General features: G+C 40.0%; 1 protein-coding gene across 1 annotated transcript; it reads right to left on the bottom strand.

Moving 5' to 3' along the window:
• On the bottom strand, window positions 1–1,071 carry LOC102520097 (olfactory receptor 7D4-like). Its single transcript, XM_032466362.1, has 2 exons — window positions 486–1,071; window positions 1–200 (listed from the first exon to the last, which is right to left on the bottom strand). Exons 1-2 carry the CDS (start codon window positions 1,036–1,038, stop codon window positions 1–3), a joined length of 753 nt encoding a protein of 250 aa, XP_032322253.1. The 5' UTR covers window positions 1,039–1,071.
• Between the last annotated feature and the right edge of the window lie 11,038 nt (window positions 1,072–12,109).

The raw sequence follows: 12,109 nt of genomic DNA on the forward strand, positions 1-12,109 counted from the left end.
TCACTGAGAATAAGTTCCTCTAGTGCAAAGTCTCCTCAGAGCCCCCTTCATGTCCCTGTTCCTCAGGCTGTAGATGAAGGGGTTCAGCATGGGGGTGACTACCGTGTACATCACCGAGGCTACTGAACCCTTTCTGGAGGGATGGGCTGTTCCAGAAGTGAGGTAGACCCCAAGACCTGCACCATAGAACAAGGAGACAACTGAGAGGTGAGATCCACAGGTGGAAAAGGCTTTATACTTCCCCCCAGTAGATGAAATGCCCATTATGGAGGAGATAATTCTAGAATAAGAAAGAAGGATCCCAGTCAAGGGAATAACACCCAGCAGGCCAGTTACAAAATACAGCAAGATGTCATTGACAAGGGTGTCAGAGCAAGCAAGCTTGAGAATCTGAGCAAGTTCACAGAAAAAGTGAGGGATTTCTGTCTCTTTGCAGAAGGACAGCCTCAAAACCATCAAACTTTGCAACAAAGAATATGTCAAGCAGATTAACCAAGAAAGCAGAAGCAGGAGACCACAAAGGCGAGGGTTCATGATGACTGTGTAGCGTAGGGGATGACAGATGGCCACGAACCGGTCATAGGCCATCACTGTCAGTAACAGATTATCTAGTCCTGCAAAGATCATGAAAAAATACATCTGAGTAAGGCAGCCTTCATACGTGATGGCTTTGCTCTGCGTCTGGATGTTCGCTAACATCTTGAGGACTGTGGTGGAGGTGAAACAGATGTCCGTGAAGGACAGGTTGGAGAGGAAGAAGTACATGGGGGTGTGGAGGTGGGAGTCTGCGATGATGGCCAGGATGATGAGCAGGTTCCCTATAACACACACTAGGTACATGTACAGGAACAGCCCAAAGAGGAGGGGCTGCAGGTTCACATCTTCCGAAAGTCCCAGAAGGATGAATTTTGAAACAGCTGTTTGGTTCCCTGTTTCCATATAACTTATGGAAATTGCCTGGAAAGAGGCAAGAATGTTAAAACAATGACAAAATAGGAATGTACCATACATGTGAAACTCATTCACTCGTGAAGTCATGCTTTATCTAAGAGTTCTATTTTCTTTCATTGACCCTGCCTTCCCTGCTTCTACCACAGCTACCTGGAACACCTATTTTGTATTTTTTCTGTATTTGTTTTGAAATATAATACATAGACTGAAATGCACAAATCCAAAAGGTCCAACTCAATGAATTTTCCATTTGTGTGTCCAGGTAACTACCCTCTAGGTCAAGATGTAGAACATCTCCAGTCCCCCCTCCTCTTTGTTCCCTTGGGCTCCTCCTGATCACATAACACCTAATAAATCCGAAGATAGCCACTGTCCCACTTCCATCACTGTCAATTTGTGTTCAGGCCCTGTTTTTTGAAAAATGAATATAAAACTGTTGATTGACCACTGACTGGAACACCTCTTTAAAATGAATGTCCCACACCATGCAGGGGTCTCTTACATCTTCCCTGACTCATGGCTGTTCCTTTGCTGTATAATTCCTGAGAAAGAACCAGCCTTGCCAACATCTCCTTTCTACCTTGCAGTTGTGATCTCTTCAAGTCCCAGGGAAATGTAGAGAGAAGAGAGGGGTCATTGGGTGTTGCAGAATTTAATGATGTTTTATGATGCCACTTGCCTTATAACAATATCTTGAAACAGACCATTTGACTCAGAGAAGGATACCATGCAAAGGCTTTATAGATAATATCTCCATTATTATATAGTAGCTTCTCCATTACTCTCCCAATTTATCACTCTATCTGTGTCAAAATGATCAGTGTAGCATAATACACCCCAATCCCAAAGACCAAATCAGAGTCCCCACCATACATTCTAATTGTGCCCTGCTTGTTTGTGTTGTAGTTCTTTAAGTTCCTAATGGTTGAGAGGGCTGCACCTTTTCTGTTCATTTTCATTTCAAACTTAAGCATTTGGCACAGTACTTGGTACATAATAGGTGCTTTATAAATATTTGTTGAATGAATGACAGGAGAAAATTTCAGGGTATAGTAGAGGCAGTTCCCTATCATAAAATCCTTTAAGAGCAAACAGACCATTTATCATGAAGTCTTTCAAACATAAAGAGAATGAGAGCCTTCTACCTTTTATTTCACTCCATAGAAAAATAATAATAAGCCTTAGTTTCTGTTTAAACATTAGGTCTCTGCCATGGAGGGAATTTCTAAACTCAGAGATAGTTGTCCTCAATTTCACATATATTTAAGAAAACTTTCACTCCTTTGAGTTGAAATGCGTCTTTTTATAACTTACATGGTTTTAGTTCCTCTCTCTGAAGATCATTTCTCTTTTTGGACACCTATTTGTGGACACCTAAATGATTCTCTACATCTCCTCATCTTTCATTTATTCTGCAATCATTTGAGTGCCCACTGTATGCCAGGCACGGGGTTAGAAATAAGTCTAGAAAGGTAAGAAGCATAGGCTCTGCTTTTCTGCAGTGTTGAGTGTTGTGGCAATGTTGCTGCCTTTGACTCCTCAGAGGTAATAATTCTCATTAAGATCTTTATGATTCATCCACTCAAGGAAAGTGATTAGGAGTATTAACTGGTCAAATTTAATGAATATTAACTTGGTTGGAAATCTAAGAGAGTTTGTAAAAGGTGATGAATGAGGACAGGCAACTTTTAAAACAGTCTGATAGACATAAATACAGAAATATCAATGGGACAAACTGTACAGTCAAGAAACAGGCATTAGCCAGTATGAGAATTTAGTTCGTAAAATAGATGCATCACAAGTTAATCCATAAAAGACAAATGGTGTGATAAATAGTGTTTAGAAAACTAGAAAACAACAGCAGCACTATGTACAACAGCCAAGACATGAAAGGAACCTAAATGTCCATCAGCAGATGACCAGAGAAAGATGTGGTATACACATACAAAATGGAATACTACTCAGCCATAAAAAACAACTGGGCAGCAACATGGGTGGGCCTGGAGACTGTCACACTAAGTGAAGTAAGCTAGAAAGAGAAAGACAAATACCATATGATATCACTTATATGTGGAATCTAAAAAAATGACACAAATGAACTTACTTACAAAACAGAAACAGACTCACAGAAAACAAAATTGTGGTTACTGGATGGAAAGAGGAGAGGTGGAGGGATAAATTAGGAGTTCAGGATTTGCAGATACTAACTACTGTATACAAAACAGATAAACAGCAAGGTCCCACTGTATAGCACAGGGAACTGTATTCAATACCATGTAATAGCCTGTGATGAAAAAGAATATGAAAATACAACTGAATCACTATACGATACACCACAAATTAATACAACATTGTAAACTGACTATACTTTAATTTAAAAAAAAAAGGAAAAAAAGAAAACTAGAAAACATTTTTAAAAATACCTCAAAATAAATACCTAATAAAAAAGAGAGTAACGGGCAAAACTGAAGTCAGAAACTGTTAGAAATGAATAGATGATGTGTTTATATGACTTCATGAAGTGTGCAAGCTTCCTAGGACGAAGAGCAGTGAAAGAAATCACAAAGGATTTGATCAGTAGTTTAAAATACATATAATAAATCATGTGTTTATCAATAATACCAAATGACATTAAAAGGCAAGTTAAAGTCTGAGAGAAGGAGAATTTGCAAGAAAATATAAAAGTGCAGTAACTTAATATATTAGAAAACTTAAAAACAGTAAAAAAAAAAAAGGAAAAATAAAAATAAAGGGCTAAATACCACTGGATAAAAACTTTTAAAAACACTCAAGTTCTGTAAATATAATCAATGAAAACCAAAATAAAGGAAGAATTAGATGCTATTTTTATAGGCTTCATTTTTTAGAGCAGTTTTAGGTTTAGAAAAATTGAGCAGAAAGTAGAGTCCCCATTTATTTCCCCTCTCCCTGCTGGCCCCCAGTTTTGCTTTTTAACATTTTGCTATGCTGTGATACACTTCTTATAATTAATGAACCATTATTGATATTAACTAAAGTGCATAGTTTACATTAGAGTTAACTCTGGGTGTTGTACTGTTTGAATTTTGCCAAACGCATAATATCACTTATGTACCATTACAGTATCATACAGACTGCTCTGAAAATCCCCTGTGCTCCACCTGTTCATCTCTCCCCTCTCCGACCACTCATCCTTCTACTGTCTCTATAGTTTTGCCTTTTCTAGAATGTCATATGGTTGGAATCTTGTAACATCTTAAGACTGACTTCTTTGGCTTAGCAATATGCATTTTTAAGTTTCCTCCATGTCCTTCCATGTCCTTTCATTATTGCTCACTCAGGAGATTAAGAAATTGCAAGTGATTTTTGTTCAGTGGAATGCAAGCTGTTTCTGTTCAGCTGAAACAACTACCCCAAAGTTTATGGCTTACTGCCCTCTAGGGACATCTAGTAGAAAAGATAAGCCCAAAGGCTATAGTTTTATTTTTCTCTATTTTTGCATCCAACTTGGAAAACTAATTGCATCATTCCTTTCCTGACTGGAAATCCCTGTTCCTCAAATTTCTGCAAACAAGCTTTACTATCCTGGCTCCCTCAGTAATAAACAAGTCTCCAACATATGCTCACTACATATTTGTAAGAAAGTCACATTTTTATCTATTGGAAAATAATGCTCTGACATTAGATACTCAGTGTCTTATAATTCTAGGAACATTCTATGCAATTTCATAGCTCTGGACCTTTGCACTTACCAGCCCCTCTTATTGGGAGTCCTCGCTCACCTGGGCAAGTCCTACCCCACCTTTCATAATCTGTTCTGAAATCTTCCTTGGCATCCCCAGGCAGTGATGAGCATGGTCCTCCTCTGTGCCTTATAGAAACTGGACTGAACCCCAATGCACACATGTATTCATTTCTGGTTTTTGCATCCTCCCAGGAGAGCAATACATTATAGTTACCTCTTTCTGTGCAGTACCTACCTATGTGTTAGGCACAGGGGAGAGGCTCTGTAGATGGAGAAATGTCCCCTTGAAGAAAAAAATGGGGAGGGGGGAATATTCAAGTGGGTTATGAGGGGATGGCCCAGAACCGAGGGGCAGCGCCTAGAGCTAGAGGGAAGAGAACACAGGGTGTAGCAGGGCTTGGAGAGCCCTGCCAAGAGCCAGGGACGTGTACTTGATTTTGGTGGGCTTTTCTTTCCCCTTCATCCCTGCCTATGTGCCGGAAAGCACGCAAGGAAAAGCTCTGGCTCCTTCTTACCTCTTCGTCACCGCAGTTTCTGAGCATGCAAGGGTATCACAATGGAATTTCTGAAGATCTGGGCTCTATTCTCTCTGCTTCCCCCAGTGGAAGACAAATAAGGACTGAGGGGCAGAGACCAAGAGCTAAGCCCAGGACTCAGGGCCAGACTGATACCTGGTGGCACAAGGGCATTTCCTCCCGACCTGGGACAGGTGAACCAGAGGGAAAGAGTGCAATTGGATTATTGGGAGCTGAACCCCCCTGCATCTCACTAAATAAGCTGCTGCTCTGTGTGTTTCTGGAGAGCTCCCCACTCCAGGGTCAGGGGAGTGATCTGCTTCGCCTGTCTGTCCACTGGGAGCAGAGTTGGAGCCACATGTAGGATCTGTCCTCCCCCATCCCCATGTTCTCCAGCCCCACCCCACAGCCCTCACTGAGCCCTTTTCTTCCTAAAGCAATTCTCCTCTTGGGTGTGGCCTCCAGGGTACTCAGCTTCCCTAGGGAACATCTCACTCTATCTCCAGTTTCCTTAGAAGTCTAAAGATTAAAAAATATCTTTGGTCAAGTCTTGCTTAAGATCCCTGGGGACACCTGTGGATCATCCTTTGGAACAAATATCAAAGCAGTGGAGAGGTGAGGGAGATGGGAGGGCAAGCTTTCCAAAGAGTCACCTGAGTGACAGGGCAATGATCTTCACCATGGCCCAGGCCCAGACAGGCATGAGGTACCCTGACCTGGTGTCTGGAAAGAGTGAGCCTGAGGTCAGGAGTAACTGAGTGATGGGGGTGTCAGGACCTTTAAAGAACCCTGTGGTCTGCTGTGCAGTCAGCCTGGCAGATGCCCCCTTGTTCATTTAACATTCGACATCTAAACCCTTTTTGAGCACCTTCCACATTCGATGGTGTGATACACAAGACATGAGGATCCTGCCCTCACGGCATTCCCTCCTAGTTGTGGGTGAGGTTATGCAAGGAGACAAAGGATAAACAGGTAAACAGATAACGATGCATATGGTTAAAAAAAATAGGCCTCTGTCCTGGAGCAAGCCTGGGGGCTTCTCAGAGGAGGTGACATCTGGAGCTAAGATAGAAATGTTGAGAAAAGGCCAACCAACCAAAAGGCTAAAGGAAAAAGCGTACCTGGCACTTGTGGGAGAGGAGAGCACATGTGCAAAGGCCCTGAGGCAGGAACTGATTTAATATACTGGAGTCACAGGCATGTGTTGTGAAAGCATAGTGGCCAATGTGGAAAATAGTGTGAGATGGGTGTGGTCAAAAATCAGGGCTCTGGCTGTTCAGGGCTTTTAACTTGCTTTTTCTTTTGTATTGCAATAAAATAGACATATATACATAATAAAATATACATGTATCATGTATATTTGTGATGTACATGTGACATAAAAGTTACCACTTTAACCAATTTTTAGTGCACAGTCTGTGGCATTAGGAACATTCAGACGGCTGTGCAACCATCACCACCATCCAACTTCAGAACTCTTTCATCTTCCCCAACTAAAATGCTACATCCATTAAATACCTCCCCATTCCCCCTCTTCCAGCCCCCTGGCAACCACCATTCTACTTTGTGTTTCTATGAATTCTGCCAACCTAGGAGCTTCATACAAGAGGAATCATACAACATCTGTCCTTTTGTGAGCACCTTATTTCACTGAACGTAATGTCTTCAAGGTTCATCCATGTTGTAGCACGTGTCAGAAGTTCCTGACTTTCTAAGACTGAATAATACTCCATCATATGTACACACCACATTTTGTTTACCCGTTCATATGTTGTTGGATATTTGGGATCGTTCCACCTTTTGGCTGTTGTGAATAATGCTGCTACGAACATGGGTGTACAACCAACAGAAGTTTTAAAACCATTTTTTAAACAGATCTGAGCTTCTAACTTTGGTGGGCCATAAAATGATACAGATTCTTGCACACGAAATAAAGAAAAAATTTTTTGATCGATGACAATTTTTTTTTAGTTATGAAAATTTTGTTTGACAATCATTAACAAAACCTAAAAGGAGTTTAAGATGTGAAATATCTTCAGTTAAGCCACTGAACAATAAAGAGCTTTCATATAATATCAGAAAATAATTCAAAATTTGAAAAAGTGCTAATACCTTTCTTAACTGAATCCTGCAGTATAAGAAACCCTGTCCAATTAATGTTTAGATGTACTTTCGATGTCTCAAAAGATTTTTCAAATTTATTAAGAAATGAGTTCAATTCATAGCCTAAAAATATGAATATTTGGCATAGACTTTTTTCAGTATATATATTTACTGAATTATAGTCAGTTTACAATGTTATCTGAATTTTGGGTGTACAGCATAATGTTTCAGTCATACATGAACATGCATATATTCATTTTCATACTCTTTTCACCATAAATTACAAGATATTGAATACAGTATGAACTTGTTGTTTACCTACTATTATATATATTAATTAGTATCTGCAAATTGGCATAGACATTTTTGAATCTTGCCATAATGAATTTGCTGCTAAGACTATTTACTAAAAGGGATGAAGACATTCCCTATATAATATTTTAAGTCTTGTATTTATAGTTCCAAAGGCTGTTGGACTATACCATTGAGATTACGTATGTTTGTCAAGTGATACACGTGTGTTAGAAAACTATTCATTTAATGATGTCTTACTTGGTGATAGGAAATTATTTTTACTTACTAACCTCTGTTAATAACACATATTTCTTTGATTTTATTGCTTTAGATCTAATGTACTCAACTAAAGATGACAGATTACTTATAATTAAGAAAAAAGAACATAAAAAAGAATATTTACATGTATAACTGTATCACTATGCTGTACACCAGAAATGAATACAACATTGTAAATCAACTATACTTCAATTTAGAAAAAGAATAATTTATAAAATAAGTGAGTCATTAGCTTAGAAATGTATCACAGAACTCCAGTTTTTATGGTAAATGATACAGTACCAATTTCATTTCCTCCAATCAACAGGAGCATTTCCTTCACCATTTAAATATTTCCTCACATCCAAAATGAAAAAACACACCTTATGGGACTACTCTCTCTCTTTCTCTTCATAATCAAAGTTCTTGGCAGAATGTTTTATACTTTTGAGGTCAATTTCCTCACTGGCATGTCACTCCCAAGCCCACTGAAAACAGACCCCTCCCTATCACTCTACCAAAATTGCTTTCTAGTGTTTTCCATGTCACTAAATCCAAGGGCTATTGTTCAGCCTTCATTACTTGACCCTGTAGTGTAGTAAAGCATAGCTGATGCCCCCTCTCTTCAAACAGGACTCACAATCATACAAATATTCAACACCACGGAGCCTACCCAGTCACTATCCAGTCACAAGGGATTCACTGAAGACAGATGTGTCTCTGTTTTCTTCGGTGTTACTTTGAGATCCTAAGTACTGTGGCTACAGGGAGATGGGTCTTTGCATCAGAGACCCAGTCCTGAGGGGAAACCTCTTTGCTCAAAGCCAAAGCAATAGTGATGAAAGCTCCTCCAAGAAGGAAGACGGCCTTGGTGGGAGAGAGACCCATCTGGCTCCAAAGAGACCTTCTGGAGACAGAAGTAGCACATATGGTTCTGTTCTGCCCCTTGCTCTGCGGAGCTGAGTGACTTGAAGAGTCAAGCATCAGAAGAACAACTGATTTAATGAAGAGCGATGGGAAATCATCCCCGTGGGGCTTGAGAAACCGTAAATACTTCCCTAGCCTCCTCGCCTGTAGCTCAGTGATGCCTGACCAGGAAGAGACCACACCTGTGCCTCTCACAGACATGAGTGGGTGACGGGTTCCATATCCACGATTTCTTGGGAGAATCTGTCTTCAGCATCCAACAGTCAGAGGGGAAAGAGGCTACATAAATATTTCTTTAAGTAATTCCAGTCAAGTGGGTCACACTGTCCTAGTGAGTATTACGTATAAAAAGGAGAGTTGAAAAGGTGGTGGTTCCCTGAAGGTGGTAACGCAGTTGATAATGACGCATGACATTTTTTAAAAATTTCTGTAATTTACATCCCTGGCTATCTATGTCTTTTTAGATTCCATTACAGCTATTTTCTGTCACCTCCAGTACCCTCATTCTGGAAACTGGTGGCTTTCTCAGCATCAGTAGAAACTGGCGCTCTCTGGAGCATAATCTTAAAGAGTGTCTTATCCACCTGCTAATACCTTCCTTGTTATTTTCTACTATAGTAGTTCTCGAAGTGGGGTTCCTGGGGCAGCAGCATCAGGATCCCCAGGAGCCTGTCAGAAAATGCAGATTCTCCGGCCCCACCCAATAATGCTGTCAGGAACTCAGGGGAGGAGACCCAACAGTCTGAACAAGCCCTCTAAGTGATTCTCATGCAAGCTGTAACTGGAATCTCTGCTCCAGCAAAGCATCTGCTTCTCCTCCCTGGCCCATCACCACTTGGTTTCTACTAGGTTGTACACACTCTTTGATTCCACATATAGGCACTGAATGCCCACTCTGTGCCAGGTGTACCTGTGTTATCATTGCAATTGTGAACAGATCTTTTTTTCTTTTATCTTTCCTAATGATTATTTGCATAAATAAGAAAGTTGATGACAGTGACTACTTCTAATTATATTTAAGTTGCCCTTCTTAAGTGTTTGATGCAGGAAATCATATCCACAGCTGATAGTGACCTATTCTGTTTTTGATTTCCCACTATTACATCCCATTTACATTGCTTGTCTTACAGTTTCTTTTGAATTATTAGAAACAATGTTAAACAGTTATATAACAGCAGGCATAATTTCTCTTTTGTTTTTTTGTTTGTTTGCTGGTTTTTAAGTTTTTAATGATGAATCTTGTTTTAACAGCTACTCTGTATCACCTTTTGATAGTATCCTTCTGTTCTATGTGACTGAAATTTTACTCTGTTCCCTTTCTGTCAATGACTGCTCAATTCTATCAAATGTATTTTAGTTTATGTTGAAAATATGGTTTTCTGCATTGATCTACTGATGTGAATACTGTTACCTGACTTTCTAACTGTAATTTTTTTTGCACTATTCAGATGGTCACTAAATTCATAATGGAGCATGTTATTGTATCAAACAGATAACTTCATATCACTCCTTTTTCAAGTTGTTGTGTCTACAGTCAATGTGAGATTAATTTGTAGATTTCTAGTTTCTGTTATATATGATCATTTTTGGTTTTAACCTTCATTCAACTTTCTGTGCTCTTTTGAGAACAAAGCATCTTTGGGATATAAAGCTAAGTAAATTTTATAATGTGATCTAATCTTGTATGGTTTATGATTCAGTGGTTAGGGGGATAAGTCAATTCCATGAGTAAATGCAAAAATATAACTATGATTTGTGCAGTGAAGAAAAATACAGGGGAGAAGGGCTATAAAGGCATGGACTAGGGAGACTGCAATGACTGGGTGGGCAGGGAGGATGGGGAGGGAAGGCTTCTTTGAGGAAGTGATGTTTCATCCGAGAGATAAAGACAGGAATTATCACAGGAACCTAAGGCACAGAGGATGCCAGCAGGAAGGGTAGTACTTGCACAGGCAGGGCTGGGGTACGAATCCTAGCACTTTTAGGACTCCTAAGAAGGCAAAAGTGTTGTAGCTTTGAGAGTGAAAGGCTAGTGTGGTCCTTAATACGACTGGGAGTTTGGGAAGAATAGTGTGTACGGGCAAACCTGGAAAGGGTGTTAAAAGAAAGAAATGCAGACAAACCTCCCTTGTGAGTACTGAGGCAAAGATCCTCGGATCAAAGCACCTTCCAGAGCAGATGCGTCTGCTTCTGCCTGGGACCTGGGATGTCGTTCATCCAGGATCACTAGAGACTAAATTCCTCGGGCTGAGGTTCCAGCCGAGTGCCTGTGGGCTCCACATCCGTGAGTGGTCACCTCAGCTGCAGCGTTCTGTGAAGTCGGACTCCTCTGACTACATCTCCTGGATGGATTTTCTTCTTCTTCTCTACCCTGTACTACTGGGCATTGTACAGAAGTTCTTTTTAACTTTTAATTTTACCCTCATCTCAGATTTACAGAAAAGTTGAAAGAACAGTATAAATAGTTTCTAAGTACATCCCTTACTGGAGCCCCCAAGTGTTAACATTTTATCATCTTTACTTTATTATTTATCCGTTTTCATCTCTTCCTTGTCTGTGTGCATGTGTGCGTGTGTGTGTGTGAAAATTTTTAGAACTACTTGAGAGTAGGGTACACAGCGTATATGGGATCTCTTTACCTCTAAATCTTCAGTATCAAAATCATGAAATCTGCATTGATATACCATTACCAATTTTATAGAACTCATGCTTATTTTGACAATTAACCTAATCATTCCACCTATGGCAAAAGAGCATCGAGATCACATATTAAATTTGGTGGACATGTCTCTCTAGCCTCCTTTAATCCAGAACAATTCCTAGACTTTCTTTGAACTTGATGGCACTGACACTTTTGACAGGTACAGGACAGAAATCGTGTAGAATGTCCTTCAATTTGGGTTTGTCTGCTCCTCCCTAGTCTTTAGATGGAAGTCCTGCACCTTTGGCAGGAACCCAAAGGAGCAGGATTTCAGTCCCATGGAAGCAACATTATATCTACCATGTCGATTTATCCTGTTATGAAGCACCTTAACCATCTGACAGGGTTGTTATAAAACGGACGCTTAAGATAAGCAGTCGGGAATTCTAGACTCCATTCTGTAGGATTCCATTTTGGTTTTGCAGTCACGAAATGGATACCTAAGGTGAGAGGCTGGGATAAGCCACTCTATTTCTTGGGATTCTATTTTTGAGTGAAAGGAGACCCAACTCTTAGACAGACTGACTTCATAAACAACTAGAGTGAAAGGCATGGCCGACACTCCCAGTATTTGGAGGATGCCCATCTGCTGCTAATTCCTATTCTGGTATCTTTCTTCATAGATATATCAGCTAT

Source organism: Camelus ferus, chromosome 22 (assembly GCF_009834535.1).
Source record: "Camelus ferus isolate YT-003-E chromosome 22, BCGSAC_Cfer_1.0, whole genome shotgun sequence".
NCBI classification, from domain to species: domain Eukaryota; kingdom Metazoa; phylum Chordata; class Mammalia; order Artiodactyla; family Camelidae; genus Camelus; species Camelus ferus.